Source organism: Miniopterus natalensis, chromosome 17 (genome assembly GCF_054644295.1).
Source record: "Miniopterus natalensis isolate mMinNat1 chromosome 17, mMinNat1.hap1, whole genome shotgun sequence".
NCBI lineage: Eukaryota > Metazoa > Chordata > Mammalia > Chiroptera > Miniopteridae > Miniopterus > Miniopterus natalensis.
Genome location: NC_142097.1, coordinates 34,622,379 through 34,645,460, shown reverse-complemented (window position 1 = coordinate 34,645,460; position 23,082 = coordinate 34,622,379). Strand labels below are relative to the sequence as shown.

The 23,082-nt window shown below is 40.2% G+C and overlaps 1 protein-coding gene and 1 pseudogene across 1 annotated transcript in view; one reads left to right on the top strand and one right to left on the bottom strand.

Annotated features, from left to right (window-relative positions):
• The window catches only part of RNFT1 (ring finger protein, transmembrane 1), a 9,894-nt gene extending 7,972 nt beyond the window's left edge, over window positions 1-1,922 (bottom strand). Inside the window, exons 1-2 of the mRNA XM_016203733.2 lie at window positions 1,792-1,922; window positions 181-619 (exon numbers count right to left, since the gene is read on the bottom strand). Coding sequence (XP_016059219.1) covers window positions 181-565 — 385 coding nt within the window. The 5' untranslated portion in view covers window positions 566-619; window positions 1,792-1,922. The remainder of the gene's footprint in view (window positions 1-180; window positions 620-1,791) is intronic.
• Window positions 1,260-23,082, top strand: LOC148091292 (uncharacterized; annotated as a pseudogene).

Here is a 23,082-nt window from a genome sequence, read left to right as displayed (position 1 = left end):
GTTAATTGCCAAGAAAAAAAAAATCAAAGAGCCAACACAATGACATGAATTTAAAGGAAACATTTACAATTTTAGAAGCTGGCAGAAAATAAGGAACCAAAAATACATAGGTTAAAGTAGATTACCAATAAAGAAATAAAATTTTCTGAATTTAGCAATGAAACAAATATTATACCATACCTGTCATATGCTGCATAACAAGTTTGACACCCAGAATCAAAATATATGGAAGACTCTTTTGTAGCCACTTGAAGAGAGATCGGAATTCTGAATAGGAGCTACTACCATGATCTCCAGACTCCATGAAAGTATCATCAGGCTGTCTTGCTTGGTTATGGGAGTGATTCTGTAAGCGACTATGTACACATCCATGGCTACAGCTATGGACACCTGACCTTGTATTTCTGGAGTTTGGATTATCAGCACATTCTTTAGGTATGGAGTTAATCTGGATATGCACGTCTCCAGAATGAAGACAAGAACCTTCTGTCAATCTTGTGTGGACACATTGGGAGGCTGAGGCATCCTCACTGCCTGCAGCTCTTTGGCTACAGTTGGCTTGCATGACCCTTGAATACTTTTTTGTAATGCAGATTTCTTTGCTTCAGGTCTCGGTCTTCTAAAAATCAAAGAGCAGAAAATATTCTAAGTGAACAGTTAAGTACAGGTAATATACTGCTCACTAGCAATCCTTTATTCACTAAAGGAGAGGCTGATAATCACAGTAGATGAGTTATTTTCAGGTTATCACTTGTTACTAGACTCCTCCATTAATAACAAGGCTCTGCTGCCCTACACAAAATATCTTAGGTAACATCTGCTACAAAAGAAGTTGAACTTAAGTCGCCTCCAGTTCTCTAATAAGGAATCAGCAAAATAGAGTATAGGTACCCAGTAATGTGACTAATGTGAGCACTAGTATTCATATTTTAATACTTCAGTACACTTACTCTGCCCACCTGGAGCAGTTTCATCTCATAAGAATCATGCTTGTTAATGCTTGGAAAGGCTAGGGAGAAAAAAATTAAATCGTAATGCCTTATTAAGTACATCATGGAGAACTAATAAACATTTCACTTAGGTGACCTATAAGTTTGTCTTATGCTGAAACAGCTTTCCCAAAGCTAATAAAAAGGCTTCCAATAAATACCCAAAGATTACCCAAATACCTTTAAAATAGAACGACTTGAGGAGTCACCGTGTAATTAGTAGACAACTCTAGTCTGAATAAGGATAGTTACACAGTCTGCTCATTAAAAATGCCACCATCGGGGTGGGGGGAGCGTCAAGAAAGAGGGCACAGGTACGAAAGAACCCCAAAGTGGCCAGCGTGGGCAGCCGCCGGGGATGGCAGCGTGGGAATCCCAGCCTGCCCTTTCCGTAGGAAGAAGCCAGGGTAACCGGCAGGTCATTCTATTTCATTAGTAGGTTTCAATTTTTTTTTTTTTTCAGTTACCGCACCGAGGTCTGGCTTTTAGTTCCTTTCGCTAAAAGCTTTCGCCGATGCTCCGACGCCACGGGTGCGATGTATTTACTCAAACCTCTGAAGACCAACCCTGGATGCGACAGTTTGTTTCAGTGGCTTTTCCATAAATCCATAGAACCCACCCACTTCCCTCCACGCCAGAGCAAGAAAGGGGAGAAAAAAGGACCGAAGAAAAGCAAACGCAAGCAACTCTTTCCGGAATCCCCAGGACAGAATTTTCTACCCACATTCGAGCTTCGAGTGTCTCAGTTATTCTCCCCAGAGCCCATTCGCCGGGGCCTCCGCCCGCTTCCCCCAGGCCTGACCTCTCATGACGACGAGCGGCCCGAGGCGTCGGCAGTAACTGCAGCAAGAGCGCGAGACGTGGCCGCCCGGCCCTCCGTCAGGGCCATCACCTTCCAGTTCCCCGACCCGACTCCGGCCCAGCTCGGCGGACGCGGAGGCGGTGGCGGCGGCGCGCGCGCCCCCGTACGTCCTCACGCGCGCGCGCCCCTGCACGCCACGCGGAGGGCAGGGCTGCGGTGAGCTTGCCGGGCGCGCGCGAGGCGGCTCAGGGTAATGGCTGTGCGGGGGGGGGGGGGGGGGGGGTGCGCTGCGCCTGAGGAAAGCCCCAGGCGTGTGCACTAAACAAAACCGCCGGAACGTGCGTGCGTGCGTGCGTGCGTGTGTGTGTGTAACCCGCCACACGCCTCTGAGATCCGGACGTTTTGAGGTAAAAACTGTTTGGGCTCCGACAACCCGCCCTCGGAGGAGGGGCCTGAAGTCGGGGACTGCCCTAGCCCCTCCCCCGGCCCGGCCCTCGGGACCCAAGCACCTCCGCTCTGGAGGCTGCCCTGCCCCCCGCCCGGCGCGCGCGGGCCGCCTGGGACGCGAGCTGGGTGAGCCACGTCGGCGAGGGTTCCGCGCGTCTGCGGGCGGGGCGCGCGCCTCGGGGCTGCCGCGCTCGCGCGTGCGGAGCGTAACTCCTGCGCGGGTTGTGGCGGCGGGGCGGCGGCTGCGCGGGCCCTTGGCACAGCCCCGAGGTTGCGCCGTGTGAGCTCTGCCCTGCGGAAACCTGAGGGGAGCGGAAGCCAGAGAAGCCGGGGAGAGTGTGGGTGAGGGTGGAAGGGGAAGAGAGACTCTGAAGCCTTGTCTTGTACGGGGACAGGGAACCGTGTACTCTCTTCCCTGTCATTCTATTAACGTAAATCGGCTCTACAGCAAAAAGAAAACCTAAGCCAAAGACACAGAAACCCTGCCCCTTGTCCCCAGCCAGGTGGCACTGTCAAGGATGGGCGATGTATTTCACGGGTCTCCCCTGCCCTCCTCGACCACCGGTGGCCTTTTCACGCGGAGCCTCCAACTCCGGACCTTCCTTTCACAGACATTCACGTCAGTTAAGTAACTTGATACTCTTCCCACAGTTCTGGAAGTTACACGCACGGTGCCGTGTGCACTGGGTGACCGGCCTTTCCTCACTAGGGAGGGTGCGTCTGACGCGGATACGGGGGGACGGGCGGTGCGTTGCCTTTGTTGGCCGCTCCCCGGTTTAAAACCGCGCACAGCGACGATGCCCAAATTAGTTTGCTGGTGTGTGGTTGCTGAGACCCCTGAACCACGAAATTGTTTGCACCTTATTTTCTCCTTATATCAGAGTAATCCTGAGTCCCCTGTTTGACCTCAATTATCCACTTTGAGACTACTTAAATCAGATTAGTTCTGTTACCAAACCCATTTCCCTTGGTGAGAAAGGCACATTCTCCCCCTCAACCAGTATTAGATCTGCTGCTCGCTGCGGATTAAGATAATGGCTTTCTCTTTTCTTTTTTCTTTCTTTTCTTTTTTCTTTTCTTCTTTTCTTTTTTTTCTTTTTTCTTTCTTTTCTCTCTTTCCTTTCTTTTTCTTTTTGTGTTCATAAGTCTCCATGGCTAATGTTTGTCTTTCCAACAAATTAGGTGTCTGGGTGGGTGAGGCAGCCTTAGTCCTTTTGGGCGTCAGTGTTGTAGATGGGGTGTCTTCTCAAGAACACATTTATTTCTCACAGTTCAGGAGCCTGGGAAGTCCAAGACCAAGGTGCCCGCAGATTTGGTGTCTGGTGAGTACCTGCTTCCCGGTTCACAGACCGGTGTGGTCGTCTTGCTCTGCCTTCACACATGGCGAAAGGGTGGAGGCAGCTCTCTGTAATATCTTTACAAAGACACTAATCTCATTCGTGGAGGCTCTGCCCTCATTGTTTAATCACCTAGCCCCACCCCCTAATACCATCGCATTGTGGGTTGAGATTTCAACATACCAGTTGTGTGGGGGGTACACAGACATTTGGTCTATAGCAAAGGCTGAGGGCCAAGCTCTGGACTGTAGTGAATTTTTCAAGGAGACTTATTTGTATATATTCTACCATGTTAACTACTACATGGATATTTTTATTTTAAACTTTAAAATGTGTGAGAATTTAGGAAACAGAAACAAGAGACTCCATCTCACCTAATCCAGCTACAGCCACAATGGGGCATCAGTATGTTTTAGTACAATGATAATTTTAGTATATGTATTATATATGTACAATTTATACACCTTAATGTAATGTTTAAATTCTCATTATAACATATTCATAACACATTGGAGGCATATTAGTGCATATTGAAAGTTTATTAGTACACTTGGAACTGCATTGCATTCAGATAGCTGTGGACTGAAAGTAACATTTGAAGAAGTAAAAAGTACTGAGTTGATGACAAGATTTGACAGTGACAGACTTATCTGGTAAATTTTCTTTCCACTGGCATCTAAAATGTTCAAAATGGATGTGATAATTGATTAATTTTAAAAAGCGTTTACTGAGTACTTACTAAATGTCGAGAATCATACTAGAAGTTGGAGAGAAAGACATTTAAAGAGACATAATCCCCATCCCACAGTGAAATAGTGGTTAGACAGGTCTCCAAACAAGTAATTATAGTATATCGGAATAAATACTATAATTGAAAGTTGTGTGAGATGCAATGGAAGCAAGAAGTGGGAGCATATAACTTTGTCAGGCAAGAAATGCTTCATTAAATTTGTGGCATTTAGGATGCATCTTGAAGAATAAGTTGAAATTTGCTAGGACACAAACAGTATCTACTCACCCATGGCTGGAACTGCAGCTACACTGCAATCAGTTACTAAAGGTGAAAATTAGAATGGAATTTAGAAATAGTGGTAGACCCGACTCCTGAGGAACTGGCTTATTAGATATATAAGGGGGGAAATTGACTCCTATATGGACCCCTTCTCCAAGTTTAACTTTTTGCCCCAATACTGCCCTTGTTTACTTTTAAGAATGCTGAGGTCATTGTTTTTTGCATTTTATCCAGAGTATTTAGTTATAAGCAGCACTAGAGACAGGCTTTCATGGACTATACTCCTCCTTGGCTGGCACTGAAATCTCTAAACACTTTATTTCTTAAATTAGCTATTTCGTGTGTGTCCCTTCCAGTATACTCAGTGTCAGCAGGGACTTTTTTCATTTTGTTTATTACTGTATCCCCATGCCTAATACAGTTGTTGGCATATAACTAAGTAGCTAATATATATTTATTGAATAAATAAATGAATGGACACTTTTCAGACCTCATCTGACTTGATGTTTTGCAGCGTTCTACACTATGGATTGTTCTCAACCTGGAATCTTTTCCCCCAGGTTTCCCTACTGGTTTCCCCACTTCTTTAGCCTTCCTTTATTGGCAAGTTTCGACCTCTTGATGAATCTTACAGCTTCAGAAATTGCTTTTCAAAGGGGAACACCTACATAGCCCACATAGGCACAAGTACAGCCTTAGTAATTACGTTAGTAAAAACCTCAGTCACCGTTTCATCATCTTAGAACAGAGTAGATATTTTTTAAATTTTAATTTTTTTAAATTTTTTTTTTAATTTTATTTTTGTTTAAAATATTACAGATGTCCCTTTTTCTCCCTAATGACCCGTTCCACCCCGTCCCTCCCCCCTCCCCCAGAGTAGATATTTTTTAACTGCATGGTGGCATTCCTTTGCTGTCCTCTTGTTACCTGTTATTAGGTTCTCCACAGCTCTTCCCCCCTCCCCCACCCCGCTTACCTGGCTTATTTTTACTTTCCTACACAAACGCTTCTTAGAATATAATTTTTGAAAGTTAAAAACATGACTCTTATTCAAATATAAAAGGAAAATATTTTAAATATTTTACTTAACAGGTTAAGTAATAAGAGAACATGAAAAATATTAAGACTGGTTCATAGAAAAAAAATCAAGGAACAGAAAATTTATATAGTCAAAGGAATGCCGAAATAAATTTGTCAGTGCAGATTCCTACAAGGCAAGAGACATAATATTTGGGGTTGTCTTTTACCAGATGCAAAACAATCAAATCTCTACCAGGAGATTTGTGTTTGTATTGCTAAGGACAGGAATTATTTGCATTGCTCTGTGACAGGAAGAGCAATTGCTATGTTATCAGTTGTCTACAGGTTAACCACTCCCTCTGTAAAGGTTGTAAAATAGTGTAGTCAAGAGAAAGTCAAGTGAAGATGCACACCCCTACATAATCAGATAATTCCCCGAGGGTCTGCTAAATTATATCCTGCATTCCACTGAAAGGACCCCAGTAAGCAAAAGAGTTTGCTTATTTTCAAGTCTGGGGTATTTTTTCCTAAAACTCTTTACCCTAGACAAGAAAACTTTACTGTCTGTTTTCCTTTGTATCTGTCCTCCTTCACTCATAGGGTGTTTTTTCCTCTCTTTGTGCCCAGTTATATCTCTTTCTCTCTTTAAGTCTGGGCCCCAACTTGCTTTCTTTGAGCACATTTTAGTTTTTTTCTTCTTTCATCCTTAAGTGACGTGGCTGATCCTCAGTTCACTCTCTAACCATCCGAAGAGAAATTTGAAGTGTTAATTTTTTTATTTGGGGGGATAGTAAGATGGTATTATTTTTACTAAAAATGGTCTTTAGTGGTTTGGAATATGTATATTCTAAGTTTTACTTTAAGCTCTGAGTATAAACTAGCATGTTATGTATTTACAGTCCCTGATTTTCTGTCTACTTGTTTTATTGATTACTAAGAGAGTGGTATTAAAATCTCTGACTCTAATTGTGGATTTGCCTTTCTTTTTTGTTCTATTAATTTTTATATCACGTATTTCTAAGCTTCCTGTGGGGCGTGTAGTGGAGGACTCTGGATGGGCAGAGGACAGCAGGAAGGGAGGCTCTCGATATGCGGGAGAAAAGAAAGGGGAAGTTGGAAGTAGGAAATGGGTTCTAACCTTTGGCGGGAGGACACCAAAACAGTGTATTCAGTTTTCCACAGGACCTAGAATGGTGTTTGGATTCAGGGATTTTTGGAAGGTGAAAACTCTGGCTTCTGCCAGGGTAGCATCATTGCTCCATTCTGGTTAGTCTAGTATAGCCAGTCTGACCTCTTAACTGGTGTCATCACCAACCAATCAATGCCAGCCTTGCTAAGAAAAAGTGGGTAAGAGGCAATGAAGAAAAGAGTAGTTCAGACTTCTTTTCTTAGGAGACATAATTCTTTCTTCCCACTTTCTCTTCTGTCATGAAAATTTGAAGAAAATTTTTATTTAAAAAAAATTAGAGCACAGCTTCACCTTCAAGGATTTTCCACATACAAAGCAACCCATAAAATATGTCCTTGGAATCATTAAGGTTTCTCTGGTACACATTTCAATAATACTTCTCTCTTTAGAAAATGTGGTTACATATGTCATGTTACTAGATTTTTGCAGCAACTCTCTTGAGTGAGGCAGTTATTACTAAGTCATTTTATAGAAGGGGAAAAAACACCAGTACTTTTTTGCTTTACTTTAGTAGCTTTGGTTTCCTTCAATTTGACATCTCATTTCTGGCACATAGTGTGGGGCCTCTGTAAATATTTGTTGGATAAATGCCATTTAAAATATTGGACTTGAGATTTTTTATTTTATGTAGTTTCAAAAAAATGAGATTCTCTTTTGGCCCTTTCCAATATTGCTTTTTTGAGTAGGAAGAAATCTTTTTGCAATGATTTAGACAAGTAAATTTTTATTTGGGAAAACTGAGTTACAATTGTCCCCTTGAGCTGTTATCCACCCCTAAAAAGGTACTGACAAGCTATCACATATAATTAATGACTTAATTGGCTATATATATTTTCTTTCAGGCATGAAAATAAAAGAATATTACAATGGAAAACTTACCTTAGGAGATAAGGGAAAAACCCTTTAATTCATTAAAATTTAAACCAGAACAATAATACCTTCATTACTTTAGAATAAAACTTGATATAAAAAGTTAGTGAGATGTAGTAGGATTATCACACTCTTTAGAATTTACTGAGTGATACTTGAAACTATTATAAATGGGAAAATAAAGACATCGTAGTGCTGCCAAGATGAATACTTTTTCAGATATCTAAAACATTACAACAAAGATACACACGAGGGCGCTCTAGTCAGTCAGAAATTGCAATTGTGTATATATATGTTGCTTGGAATTAGACTTTTAAGACGTCAAGGCCAGTATTATACTTTTATAGGTGGAAGAAGTAAGGCCTAAAGTAATTTTGACTCTATATGTCCTATTCTTTAGAGTAAATAAACTGGGTATTAAGATTTTTAAAAGATTGTACAGCAATCCGTTTTCAGTGAGTGTATGCTGGAGAATTTTGACTCTCATCTTGGCAACTATTTAAAGTCTTTACCCATGGCATGATATAATTTATAAGATGTAGGAAGAAACAATTAATTAGTATATTTTTATGAATTTTTGCTCCATGAAATGTTAATTTTGCTTTAGTTATACTTAAAGCTGATTCTCAACTGATTTCTTTGGATATGATCCTTAATCTTTTCCCCATCTCTGATATGTTCCTAGTTCCTTGGCTTTTATGAAAATATAGACTTACCAGGCTACCTGCAGATTTTCCAGAGAGAAGCCTGGAAACATCCACAAAGATTTATTTTACAAGGCTAGGTAGTGGGAAAGAAAGTATGTGATGGACCTCATTTTCTGATTTGTCTTTGTTAATTATCTGTTTGTGTGTGTACACACACATGTTCAGTTCAATGCATGGCTATACACTTGATTATCTGAATTTGTCTTTTATGAATGGGAAGTTAAGCCTTTTCCTGTCCTTGAAAGTACTTGAAAATTCTATAATACAAAGCATGGGGTTTTTTAATAAAAAATGCAAATAATAGATTACATTACAAATACTAAATGTTGTGTTTTATGTGTGTATGTTTTGTCAGTATTTAGTTAAACATATCAGGCAAGTAAAAATTTGATAGTACGCATATGATGCTCTATGACCTGGCCCTGCCCACCACTCTGCTTCATTTCTTATTACTCCCCATTGAGTCATTCCATGCTGGTCACGCTGGTCTTTCTGCACAACAAACATGCCAAGCATCAGCCTGAAACAAGACCATTAGATTTTCTGTTCTCTCTGGAATATTCTTATTAACTTTTTTCTTTGATTATTGGAATGAAAGCTCTAAGATATAGCAGGGGTCTTATCTGTCAATGATTAAGTATGGATCGCAATAGAAAACAGATGGCACACTGAAAATAATTCTAGAAAGGTTTATTAACAAAACGGTTATTTATTAAGGGGCTACTTACAAAGATACAAGTATAGGGAAACCACAAAGACTACTGAAGTATCTGGGGGCTGGTAGCAGCTGTGATGTTACCATCTTTAGACCCAGGGTGCCTAGAGGAATAGTTATAGTAGTTAGTAGAACCTAAAAGATACAGTATGGGAAGTTGGCTGCCTTGGAAGATAGGTGACCTTCAATGGAGAGACACAGCAGGTCCAAGATACCCTGTCAGTGAGGGAACCAAAACAATAAATACCCTGATCCCACTCTAATCTCCTATCTGGGCTCCTTGTTGGCTGCATGTTTCACATAGCATATACTCTCCAGGTCCATCCATGCTGTCGTAAAAGGTAAGATTTCCTTTGTTTTTAAGCCGAGTAGTATTTCATTGTGTAAATGTACCACAGCTTTTTTATCCACTAATCTACTGATGGACACTTGGGCTGCTTCCAAATCTTGGCTGTTGTACATAACACTTCAATGAACATGGGGGTACATATATTCTTTTGAATTAGTGTTTCAGGTTTCTTTGGATATATTTCCAGAAGTGGAATCGCTGGGTCATAAGGCAGTTCCATTTTTAATTTTTTGAGGTAATAACTTCATATTGCTTTCCACAGTGGCTACACTAATCTACATTCCCTCCTTCATTACTTTGGATTGAACATATTTCATGTATGAATATACCACACTTTATTTAGTTAGTTAGAGGTTGAATGGCATTTGAATTGTTTCTGTTTTTTGGCTATTACGAATAATGCTGCTATGAACATTTGTTTACAAGTTTTTGCATGGACATGTTTTCATTTTTCTTGGAAATATATGCCTAGTAGTGGAATAGCTAGTAACTATATGTAAGGTAACTATATGTTTTGCCTTTTTAAAAAAATTATTACTATTATTTTTTACCCTCACCCGAGGATATTCTTTCCATTGATTTTTAGAGACAGTAGGAGGCGGGGGGGGGGAGAGAGAGAGAGAGAAAAACATTGATGTGAGGGAAACACATCGATTGGTTGCCTCTCGAACTCCCCCCCACTGGTTGGGAATCGAATCTGTAACCCTTCGGTGTGCAGGCCAACACTCTTAACAACTGAGCCACACTGGCAGGGATGGTCATTTCTCTTTTTAAATTTGAGTTTTAAGGGTTTATATTCTAGATATAAGTCCATTGTAGATATATGATTTGTAAATGTTTTCTCCCATTTTCTGAGTTCTCTTTCACTTTCTTGATAATATTCTTTGAAGCACAAAAGTTTATAATTTTGATAAAGCCCAATTTATTTATTTATTTCTTTTGTCACTTGTATTTTGGTGTTATAAGACTTTGACTAACCCAAGAGCACAAATATTTACTTCTAAATTTTTATTTCATTTGTTTGGGCTGCTATAACAAAATGCCACAGACAACAATAAATACTTATGAGTGGCTAATAAACAACAGAAATTTATTTCTCACAGTTTTGGAGACTAGGAAGTCCAAGATCAAGGTGCTGGCAGATTCGGTGTCTGATGAGGACCTGTTTCCTGGTTCATAGACTGCTGTTTCTTGCTGTATTCTCATATAGCAGAAGGGGCAAGGGAGCTCTTTGGGGTCCCTTTCATGAGGGCAATAATCCCATTCTTGAGGGTTCCACCTTCACGACCTAATCACCTCCCAGTTTCTACCTCCAAATACCATCACTTTGGGTATTGGGATTTAACATACGAATTTTGAGGGAACATAAATATTGAGGGTATATCAGTTTTCTTCAGCAAATTTTATAGTTTTAACTCTTACATTTAGGCCTATGATCCATTTCGAGTTAATTTTATACATAGACATTTTATTAAATATTGTTGGTACATAGGAAATATACATGTTTCATGTATAGATGCTAAGTGGTCTAGATTTGCTGTATGAAAATGGGCTTCCTGGAACACCACCATCTTAGATAACTCAGTATTTGGTACAGCAGCAAAAACTTAGCACTTTAAATCTGGCTGGGTCGTAGATAGAGACTGACATGTTAGATTTAGTGCAACTGTAGAATTAATACTCAAAACCCCCATGCTGCACAGTTTTCGCATATGCTGCATAAAAATGCTATATAGTTTCTCACTCATAAGCTGCTTACTCTATTAGTGTGCTAGCTGATTTTATGCCCTGAACTTGCTTAATGTTTTCATTTATATACAATAGAGTTTTATACCACATCGGTCAAACCATCTATTGCAAAATAATTTACAGTAAAATCATAATAAATTTATACAAAGTATCAATTTAACATTAATTTTCAAACTGTGAAAATCAATGAACCCTAAATCCGTAAATAAGTTGGTGAAGCAAAAGACATAAATGACAAAAAAAACTAGTCACTCTGTTGTGTATGTGCTTTTTGGATAGCTACATGGGGAAAATATATGGGAGGAGGCCTCATAAAAGGTAAAATTAGCAACGTGTAAAAATAATGCACAAAGAAGTAGGCTATCTCAACAAAATTGTGAAGAAAAACCACCCAAGAATCTGGTTCATCGTTTTGACATACTGACATCACAATCCAATTGAATGATACCCTGCAAGGAAAGCATCTTCACATTCTTGTGCTTCCAAAAAATTTTGGAGCAGATCGATAGCACAGTCTATTTAATTTATAGGTCATCATGTTTCTGTTTGCGTGCATATGGTTGAATATCTTTACTATTGAAAAGACTATTGATGGCATCACCTTGGCAACATAATAGTTCACATTCCCAGCGGATGTTTGAGCCCCCTCTACTTACTTGATAAGCCGTCATCGAACTTAGAACCTCTGATACATTATATGGTCTATTATTGTTCTAGCCTTGACTGGTTACTTAGAGATTGTGGCAATGTAGTTCAGTTTTCATTTTGGTCAGAGGAAACCTTTTTTCTAAGACCCTATCTACCAGACTCTTTACAACTCAATCTCAGTGGCGTCTACTGGGCACAAGAGAAACCAAACAAGGAAGTCACTGTGTTAATGAAAATATCATTATCGTTGCTTGGGGGAAAAACGTAAGTCCTTCATTTGGACACATTTAATTGATAGTTTCTATCTTCATTAGGTACCATAGTGTACATTCCCATCGAGAGTCCTGAGATCCACTCTGATTGGGCTGGTCTATTTATATATCCTGTCTCTGCAACAGTGGTTTTCAATTCTTTTTTTCCTGCTACAATATGCACAAAGAATGATTTTCATATGAGTTTGTATGCAGGTTACATACAATCCTGAAGTGTGTTCTCAAACTCTGCTCTTTGTCATTCAAGAAAGCGTGTCTGTGGTCTCTTGAGCACCATAGGGGAAGAGAGCTGTGGGCCTGGTGGGGAGTGCAGTGTTCATGGTGAAGGGTGAGCCCCTCCCTCCCCATAGCAAGACAAGTAAAATGGAGATGCTTAGAGGATCATGTGTTGTAAATTGTGTTTTGAGGGGAGTGCCTGCAAGAAAGGGGTATCCCAGATTTCCACACATCTGCTTAGACAGCACACCTGATCTATCACTTGTACCTCCTGAGCAAGGAAAGAGCAAATAGGAGAAAAATGGAGAGATGGAACAGTGGAGCAGCCTGCATTTCCCTGTATCAGGGTAAGGGTGTGAATATTTCTCAAAGCTGGGGAGCTGCAGAAGCTACCCCCTCGCTGAAGGTACCCTAACAGCAAGGGACTGAGTGACATGGGAACAGAGGTGGCAGAAGTAAATCTGGAACCAGATCTCTCAAGGCCAGGAGCTGAGTTGTGAAGAGGCTCTGGCCCCATCAGGATCTCTGGAGAACCCACACAGTAGCCTCAGGAGGACATAGGCAGTTGGACACCTGCCACACAGAAGATGCCTGTGGCCGTCATGGTGGAGAGCTGTCCAGATCTCCATTCAAGAAAGAACTTTTCAGCGGCAGGGAGTGCAGTTAGCTGACAGCATCCAGCTGCAACACCTTCATGGTCAGCTGCAGCGTTTGAGCTGGGACCTGTGCTTTTTGTGGTTAGCCCCTAGTCACTGACAGCACAGAAGGGTTACTGAGACTTGGCCACTTCTGCCCAATGCAAGACTCCTCTAATGTGCAGTCTTTGCTCCAGAGCTCCTGGTTGGTTAGCCGAGACTTCGTCAGATCTCTGTTACAGTCTGAGGGTCTCCCTGCCAGATTCTGTTTCTCCCACCCTATCCTTTATCTTTGGCAGGTATTATTCCGTGATAAACATCTTGTCCTCCTTACTGTTGCATCTACTTCTTGGAGGACTCGTACTGACACAGCATCCTTGACCAGTTAGCATTTACCAGAAAAATAATGACAGCCTACTTCCTTCCCCAAGATGTTAAAGGGAAGGAAGAGATTCAACATAGTGTAGTTGGGCCCATGAGAGAAAAAAAGTTTCACATTTATACCCCCTGAGTTGAAGCTCTTCAGTAAACTGGTTCAGTAAACTGGGTAAGCATATATAAGTAAATCTTTCGTAGGCTTCCGTGGTTTGTGATTAGTAACAGTTACTAGAGTGCAGCAACAGCTTGGTGTCTTCTGGGGAACCCTGCTCTCAAAGACACTCCAGTGGAACCTCATTTCTATAAGTCTAAGGGTGTCAGAAACTCTCTTACAGCCGAAACTCTTAGAGCTACCCGGAAGATAAAAGAGCTTTGTTCTTGATAAAAGGAAAGAACTTTGTCCTTTTGCCCTGCACTTGTTTGGAACTGCTCAACCTTTAACCTCAGGTAGCAAGTTCACCCTATCAGCTTCTGGCCATTGTTTCCTGCTACAGCTACCGAGTCCTCTCCTCTCACCCCTCTGCCAAGGTCAGCAGCCAGACAGAGCCCAGAGTGGAAAGGACAGAACTTCAAACTGCTGATGAAATATATGTGTTCTGAGAAGGAGCTGAGGGGGCAGTTATGAATGGCAAGTTCCAAACAAATAAACGAGACGACTTCCAGAGAGCAAGCCCTAGTAGCAGCATAAAGAAATACCTTGGATAAACATAGTGCACTACGCTACGTATGCGTCAAGGTGGGGGCAGGCAGTTACATGTATCTGGTCATGAATGAGTAATGAACAAGCAGATATTTCTTGGTGGTTGAATTATAATCACACCTATCAAGAGTACAGTATCTTGTAACAATTTGAAAAACATTTTAAATCAGTAGCCAATAAAATACTTAATGGCAAAACACTAAAAATATTCCCACTAAATCAAAGCACCATCTTCGTTGTTATAGAATCCTAGAAATTCTTACCAGTGCAGTGACACATGAAACAGAAATATGATCCGTTAGTAAATTATGACATGTCCATAAATGAAATATTGTATAGGCACTGAAATGATGTTTCCATGAATTTTGAAAGACATGAAAAATTGTGTATTGTAAATGAAAACATAGGATGCAAAACTGTTCTGGTCAACACCAGTAATCAGACAAATTGACAGTATGTGTCTCCTAACAGGATACACTAAGACATAACATCACTTCTATGGTGTTTTTGCCACGAAAGCATAACTTGAATCTAATCATGAGGAAACATCAGGCAACTCTAAACTAAGGGACATTCTACAAAATAACTGGTCTTTATTATTTAAAAATGTCAATGTCATGAAACACTAAGAAAGACTGAAAATTAAAAAGACATAACCAAAAGCAAAGCATGACCCACGATTTTCTTTTGTTATAAAGGACATTGTTGAGAAAATTGGAAAAACATGAACAAGATTAGATATAGTATTGTATCAATATTAATTTCCTGATTTGTTCATTGTACTGTGGTTATTGTAAGAGAATGCCTTGTTTTTAGAAAATGCACAATGAACTATTGATGAGTAAAGGGGCTTCATAAGTTACTCTCAAAAGGTTCAGAGGGGGAGAGAGAGAGAGGGACGGGTAAAGCAAGCATAGCCCAACGTTAGCATTTAAGCAATCCGGGTGAAGTGGTGAAGGAAGTTCTTTGTACTGTTTTTGCAACTTTCCTGTAAATCTGAAATTATATCAAAATAAGCACAAGAGAAGAAAATGTTCAGTGTGATATTTCTTTAAAAACACGTATGATGGCCCCTGCCGGGTGACTCGGTTGGCGTGTTGTTTTTTATACCAAAAAAGGTTGCGGATTTGATTCCCGGTCAGCGCACGTACAGGAGGGAACTGATCGATGTTTCTTTCTCACATCGGTGTTTCTCTCTCTCTCTCAAATCAATAAAAACATATCCTCCAGTGAGGATTAAAAAACATCTTTATCAGTCATATCAGTTAGGAAATTCCAAGGGTTTTAGAAGCCCTGTGCCAGGAACAGGAGCAAAGATCAAGTATATGTATTTTTATTATTAACCACAGTATCACATAACAATATTAAAGAGTTTTATTCCTGGATAACTGGACAAATTATAGGATTAGGTTTGCACAGTTTTACTATCTTTTTTTTCGAGGATGTTTTTCCAATTAAAGTTTACATTCAATATTATTTTGTATTAGTTTCAGGTGTACAGCATAGTGGTTAGACAATCATATACTTTACAAAGTGTGCCCCTGCTATTTCTAGTACCCACCTGGCACTGTACATAGTTATCAAGGTATTATTGACCGTGTTCCCTGTGCTGTACTTTATAGCCAGTGACTTTTGTAACCACCAATCTGTACTTCTCAATCCCTTCACCTTTTTCACCCAGTTCCCCAAACCCCCTCCCCTCTGGCAACCTTCAGTCTGTTCTCTGTATCTGTGATTTACTATCATTTTGAAGTGTTTCTAACTCTTAGTTCTGAATTTAATATCAAAATTCTACTTCCAGGAGATAGTGGCAAGTAATGACAATAAAGTCATTAATGTCAATATATTGTCTTAAATCCTCGTGGCCTGGTTATAATTTGTTAATAAACTTATTTGACATGTTTATTTCCCTCTTAATCTTTTTGTTTATTTTTCGTCTCTTAAAATGGAGAATAAATATTTTAAGTCAGTATGAAAGGAAATAAACCATTGATGTTAGAAACAGAGGTCTGTTAGCAATAGCACAGAAATAGTTTTGTTAAATATCATATTTGCAGCTTACCTCTAAACTTCATTAACAATTTAATTTATAATGGGTCAGCAGATGGTAAAATAGTTTAAAATTTACAAGTGTAAAATGAAGTAGGAAAAGAAAATCATTTAAGATATCTATGCTACAGAATCATCATTTAAGGTGGTGTCCAATAAAATAATTAGAAGTTTGGTCTGGAAAAAAACATTTCATTATTTAAAACAGTATATGCAAACAGTGGAAAAAATCCAACAGATTGCTGGCAAGGTGCTGGTTTGCGTAGTTTCTGAAACTCTAGGATTTGGACTGGAACACATTGGAAACTTGGGCAGGCAGATGCTTTATAGATCCTGGGATGATTCTGTCGCCAAGCGTTTCTTTCACATCTGTCCCTTCATTTCCATTCCCGGTGCTACCAACCTATTTCAGCTCTTTATGTCTTCTCCCACGGTCTGTGGTAATAATCATTTGATTGGAGCTTCCCCTTCTCTGGATTAATCTTAATACTGTAGTTCTTTCGATTGTTCTTCATAACCTCTTAAATGAAATCAAGCTTCTCAGCTAAGCATTCAGAATCCACTGCGAATTCTAGCCTCTCTCCCTGTCTGACCTGAATACCTCATGTCTCCTGAGGACTCAGAGGCGTGGAAATAAAAACAACAGACTCACCTTCACAGAAATAAACAACACTCTCCTAGCTCAGCCCCAGCCCCACTGCTGCAAACCCCTATTATTTCCGAGGCTCCTTCCCTTTTTCTTCGTCTCTGTTGTTTTCTACCTGGGTTCTCAGCTAAGGTACCCACATCCTGATGAGCACCTTAATAAGAAGAGCAACACTAAAGACTGCTCATTTCTCAGTGTGTACAAATATCAAATTATTATGATCTACACTGAAACTAATATTATATGTCAATGATACCTCAGTTTTTTTAAAAGGAAAAAATAACACTAAAGATTTCTGTGAACCAGACACTGGGTCACACTGTTCACGTATGTTACCTGAGCAAATCCTCACAATCCCCTGTGCAGGAGGCACCAGTAAGAATTAGTAAGTGGCAATGCCAAGATAAAGTCCCGAAGACCAACTCCAAAAGCCTAGCTCTCAACCACCAACGCACTATGAGGACACCTTCCAATGTCACCATGCACTGCTGAGGATGAGGAATCCCAGAGACGCTATGCCCCTGAGCTGCCTTCTGTGTTTCTATCTTATAGTGCTTCTCTCCCTGCTGAAAGTCATTGGTGCTGCTCTCACCAGAGCCTGGGGCCCAGACCCGCACCATTCAAGTCACTGGTGAGCTGGAAGCTTTGATGTATGGAAGCTTCACTCTGTCTCTGGGCTGCAAGATCTAAGGTGAACAGTGGCCACTAGGATGAACTCAGAATCCCTACCCCCCTCACTAGTGGACTGGGATGGGAGGCAGAAGCATTTTTGGGGGGGGGGGGGGGAATAGCTCTTTGAATGTTAGAATATATATCTTCTGTTTTAAGTTGACAAAATTTGGTTAAAAATAAGCAAACAAAAAGTTCAAATCCCCCCTCTCCTAGCTTCTCATAATATGGTTATTAGGCAGAGTCTCTGTAATTTTTTTCTGGGAGGTTATTCAGTTTCTCATATATATATAAACAGATTCCTGGCAGGCCCCAACTCATGAGACAACTCCTGAGTCGAGCCCTTTTTAGACACAGAGTTGAACATTAACCCCTACAATTCCTATATGAACCTTGAATCCACCAAATGGAAACATACCCCAAACCAGCCCTGTGCTTCCTTACAATATCTCATGACCCTTTCTTCACCTAAACCTTACCACCTCTCCCTCCTCAAATCCTATCTTTTTATAAATTAAAAAAAATATATCTTTATTGATTTCAGAGAGAGGAAGGGAGAGGGAGGAAGGGAGATAGAAACATCAATGACGAGAGAGTCATTGATCAGCTGTCTTCTGCACACTTCCCACTGGAAATTGAGCCGGCAACCTGGGCATGTGCCCTGACCAGGAATCGAACCACGATCTCCTGGATCCTAGGTCGATGCTCAACAGCTGAGCCACATCCAGCTGGGCTCAAATCCTATCTTTTAATGCATAGGTCCAAGGTTCCTTTTCTGGGAATCCTTTATTGAGCACCACAGAAGGACCTCTCTCTCCGTGCTCTGAACTCCTAAGTGCTCTAAGTCACTTTTCTGGCACTTGGTAATGGACATTTGTTTTGTCTGCGCAGAATCTCTTTCCACTGTCCAATAACGGGACCTACCTCCACCTATTTTCCTTTCCACTCCAGCCATTTAATTCTGGTGCAGATACTGATCACAGTACCCCATTATACTGGACATGGGGTAACATATACCCAGCATTATAAAATCCTACTGCTTTGGCCTCAGAGATTAGTGGGGGATCAGGACATGTGACCAAAGCAGACCAGTCACTCTCCCTGGGACCTACATTTATACAAGTGAGAAAAAGGACATTCTCTCTTTTGTCTGGGTCAAAAGCTGACATGGTATTAAGAGGTGCTTTGGTGTGTGTGTATATGTGTGTTTCCCCAATAATTTTGTTTCAGTCCCTCAGTCTACTACTTTATTCTTGCCAGTTGTGTGAACCAATAAATCCCCTTTATTGCTTAAGCCAGTGTGAATTAGTTGCTGCTACTTGAAACAAAGAGCCTGCCCCTATATATGATTAATATAAGTACAAGCTCTTGCTGGCAAAGACTGCACCTTTTTCATATTTGTATCTCCCTAGCACCCAGCACAGTGGCAATCAATTGCAAAATATAAGCCCAATAATATGTTCTATGAATGAATAACTTTGTATGCTATGCCTCAGTTGACAAGCTAGGATTAAACTGCTTATTTCTTCTTGGGTACTTTGTCTCTACATGCATTTAGTTACTACCATGTATACACTTGTGTTTTGTTATGTGGTCTGGTCTGAATGACAAGGCTGTACTAGTCAGGGTTCTCTAGATAAATTAAGCAAGAAGAAATTTACTGGAAATATGTGGAGTAGCCTATATATTCATAAGGAAAGCTGAACATTTGGATGTTCCCAAGTGACATTGGCCAAGGCTGGATCTTGTGTACACTCCTGGTCCTGGAGGAAGGAACCACTTAAACTACATATACTTAGCGAGAGGAAGGATAATTTCTCAAAGAAAAATTAATACTGGGAGACAAGACCCTTCTAAGGTAGACAGGAAAGTCCAACTTAGTCAGAATTACAGGGATAAAAAAAGAAGTGTAATATATGGTTCCTGCCTGCTTTTCAAGAGTGAGGAAACAAGACTTATACATGTGAAAATAAATATAATGAACAGATTAAGGCAGCATAATATTAGCATTGAATTGAAAGTGCAGGAGGTAGATGCTGTGGTAGCAAGGAGTGGCTTCCTAAAAACTCATGGCTGTTTTCCAAGCATTTTGAGGCCTCTGTGTTTCTTTAGTCTTGAAATGCCCTTTTCTCTTGTCAAAATTCCATCTATCCCACCTCATGATATTTCCCGGTACCAACTGCCATAAATTGGGTTCCCCGGGAAACAGACTCAGAGATTTACTGGAGGAAGTTTATTTGGGAGTACTATGGGGCTAGGGTTCCCATATAAAAGACAGGATGCCCAGTTAACTTTGAATTTCAGATAAAGAATAATGCAATATTTGGGACATGCTTATATTAAAAATTATTCTCGTTGACCTGAAATTCAAAGTTAACTGGGTGTTCTGTATCTGTATTTGCTAAATCTGGCAACTCTATCTAGGGAACACCACCTAAACTCACAAAGAAACGTAATGTCAAAGAGAAGAAATCTCTCTCCTGTGCTCAAAATGCTCCAATAGCTTCCCATATCACTTAAGGTAGAAATAATCTTTGTTGTGGCCTAGAAGCTCCTACACGGTCTTCTGACTTAATTGTCTTCTCTCCCTTGTTCACTGAACTACAGTCACACTGGACAATTTAAAGTTTCTCAAATGCATAATGCACGTTCAGTCCCAGATGAGGGAGCGGAGCATTCCTGCTCCCCCCTCCCCTCCCCTCCCCCTCCCCTCCCTCTCCCCTTTCCCCTCCTCGTGTGTAAAAGGCACCCAGCTCTTTCTTGTCTTTCTTGTGGTTCAGCACAATTTTAGTTCTCACTGCACTCTCAGGCAGGTGTATATTTCTACATCAGTTGGGGTCTATTTCATCTGCATCTCGAAAACCCTCTCCAGGGAAAAGGAGAGTATATTTCTCTTCTACTTTAGGGTTTGAGTTAGAGCCTAAGCCTCTTAAATCCTGGTATGTGTGTGTTGGGGGGTGTCTCTCAGTGGTTGCATGATGGCCACCCACATTCCCTTAGATTGGAAAACTGGGAAGAAAAAGTAGAAATAAATGAATCTCCCCTACCTTGGAAATTAGTTCTTTCAACAGATTGCGTTAGCACTTGAAATCACTGCCTTAACTACTAAAATTGATTAAATTAGCAGCTCTGTATTTTGCCAAGACTTTTATAGACTCCCCCCACCCCCATTCTCAACAAATTAAAACCTGGCTTGGAGGGGAGTGTAGTAGACTGGAGACATTTCTCCTCCTGTCGCTGGATGCTGGTGTAGCAAGCTTTGGCGGGTGGGTGGAGGGAGAGAGAGTAATCAAAGAATTTATATGCATATATGCACAACCCAAGGACACAGACAGTGGTGGGGAGAGGGACTGGGGAGGGGGAAGGGACAGGGTGGAACGGGCCATTGGGGAGAAAAAGGGACATCTGTAATATTTTAAACAAAAATAAAATTTAAAAAAAAACAAAAAAACTTAATTCTTGATTACTGCTCCTGGTGTCTCATATCAGGACTGCAGTGTGGGTGAATGGGAGGGGAACTGATGTAGCATTGAAGAGTTTCATAAATATTTGTAATTTGGGGTTTTTAAGTCATTGATTCACAGAAGGTGATTATTATAAGAAATAGAGTTGTTTGATTTCAAAGGTAAAGCTAGATCTTTGGTAATATGTTAATGAATTGAATAAAATATTCCATGATATAAATGGCAGACCTAATGCAAAGTAACAGATTTAAAACATTTTAAATTTGTCATAAAATATAACTGCTAGCAGTCATATTTACTGTCCAAAAAGATGAAACTCTCCAAAATCTAGAAAAAAATATGATGTTTGGCTTAAATAATGCAAAAGGGAGTGGTAAAATGATGAAGAAATATGTTTTATAATGTTCAAAGTAATATACTTTTGACTTCCAATTCAAATGAAACACATATTTTTACTAAACCCTGTACTCACATCAGCTTTCAAAGTATGCGTTTTTGCTTGTGTTATAATTGGAAGTGAAAATAGGACACAAAAGTATATATATATTCTAAATATAGGATGATCACAGCAGTGTTGTGTTTTTTTTAAAGCTGTGCCTGACTAAAAGACCCAAAGGAAATGCACTGAAATATTATTAATGGCTATCTTCTGGATTGGGGCTATAAACATGATTTTTTATTTCTTTCTGACATTTTCAAAATCTTTTATAATGAGGATGTATTTATTTTATGTTTACCAAATGAATGAAAAGCTGTTTTTAAAAGTAAGCAATTTATTTCCCACACTGTATTGTGTTTATTAAGTAGAATATTTTCTTTCTTTATGCTCCTCATGACTGTTAGGGAGAGTGGCCTGAGCAAGGATTAAACGCTAAAGTGGATGCTGGGATGCACCAATGAGCTCCATACGGTATTGCCAGGAAGCGGGTATCAGAACACGTGTCAACACACTTTGGTCTTCAAAGTAATCAGGACACTGAATAGTCATAATTTCAGCGTAACTCTCCTCCCTCTGTGACTAGATTGTTTTGCCTTTGAACTGCCCACTGGAAAGGCCAGGTGTGTAAATGCTGAGATCTTGCTAAGCTTGACAGCCGCTTTCCTTCACCACATTTTGTTTTATGTAATGATTTCAGTGTAGGAATGTCTGGCGTCAAGCGGTAGGGAAATACAAGGTGCTAAAATAAGGTAGAGCAATATAATTAAAAGGCTGTGGAGTTGCCTGTTGATTGCTGAGGTTTCTGCAGATTTTATCTACAGACCCAGCCAATTGTACTGATGAGGAAGACATCAGTACAACCAGGAACAAAGGGAGGAAAAATGTCTTTGATCATCTGTTTGACTGAAAGTAATAGTCACAATTTACTTGAGTATTTTATAGGTGCCAAACTCATCCAAAATAACTCTTTTCTCATCTACTTTTAATGTAGCTGTTGGTACTGGTTTGTACAAATTTTGTTCAAACGTCTTAAGGAAAACAGGCATGCATTTGTCTGGTTTACCTCCATATTGGAGTGCAAAAGAAAAATGTCAGGTGTGAAATCATGAATCCTATCGATGTTGCCAAGGTAGACAGATTCATGAATTAGTTACTTGCAAGAAGATCATAATTAACATGTTTATAACAGTAACTATTTCTTCAGGCTCTATTCTGCCCCATCTCTGTACTCTAAGAAGAAATTCACTTTTATTAAACTTGTATGGAGAGCCTTAGGGGAGATCCCTAGTGCCACATTTCAAAGACCATCTTTAAAATTTTATAAATGAATGGTTAAAATGAATTTCCAAAGATTGTTTCAATGTTTCCCTGTCAGAGAGGAGACCTTGGATAATCATTTAAAATGACAAATAAAAGAAAGAATCCAATGTATACAACAAGTATATGTAGAAATCACAAAAATAGAGGTTTCCAGGACAGAATGAGCCTTGATGGGTGCCCCACCTGAGAGTGTTCAAAATAAGACGTAGCTCTGAAACCTGCCAAAAAACACTTTGAAATTTACTAATACCTTTGTGCCTGTTAGAGTCGAGGGCTAATTGACCAAGGCAGCAAGGAGGGAGAGGATGGGCTGGAATATTGGTTGAAGGGGAAGCTTCCCAGACCTAGAACATGGTCAGGAGTAGATAATGACCCTCAAGATCTGGCAAATCAGAAGTGGACAGCACAGGTGCTGGGTGAAGCAAAGCCTACATCTAAGCAAACCTGGATGAGTCAGTAA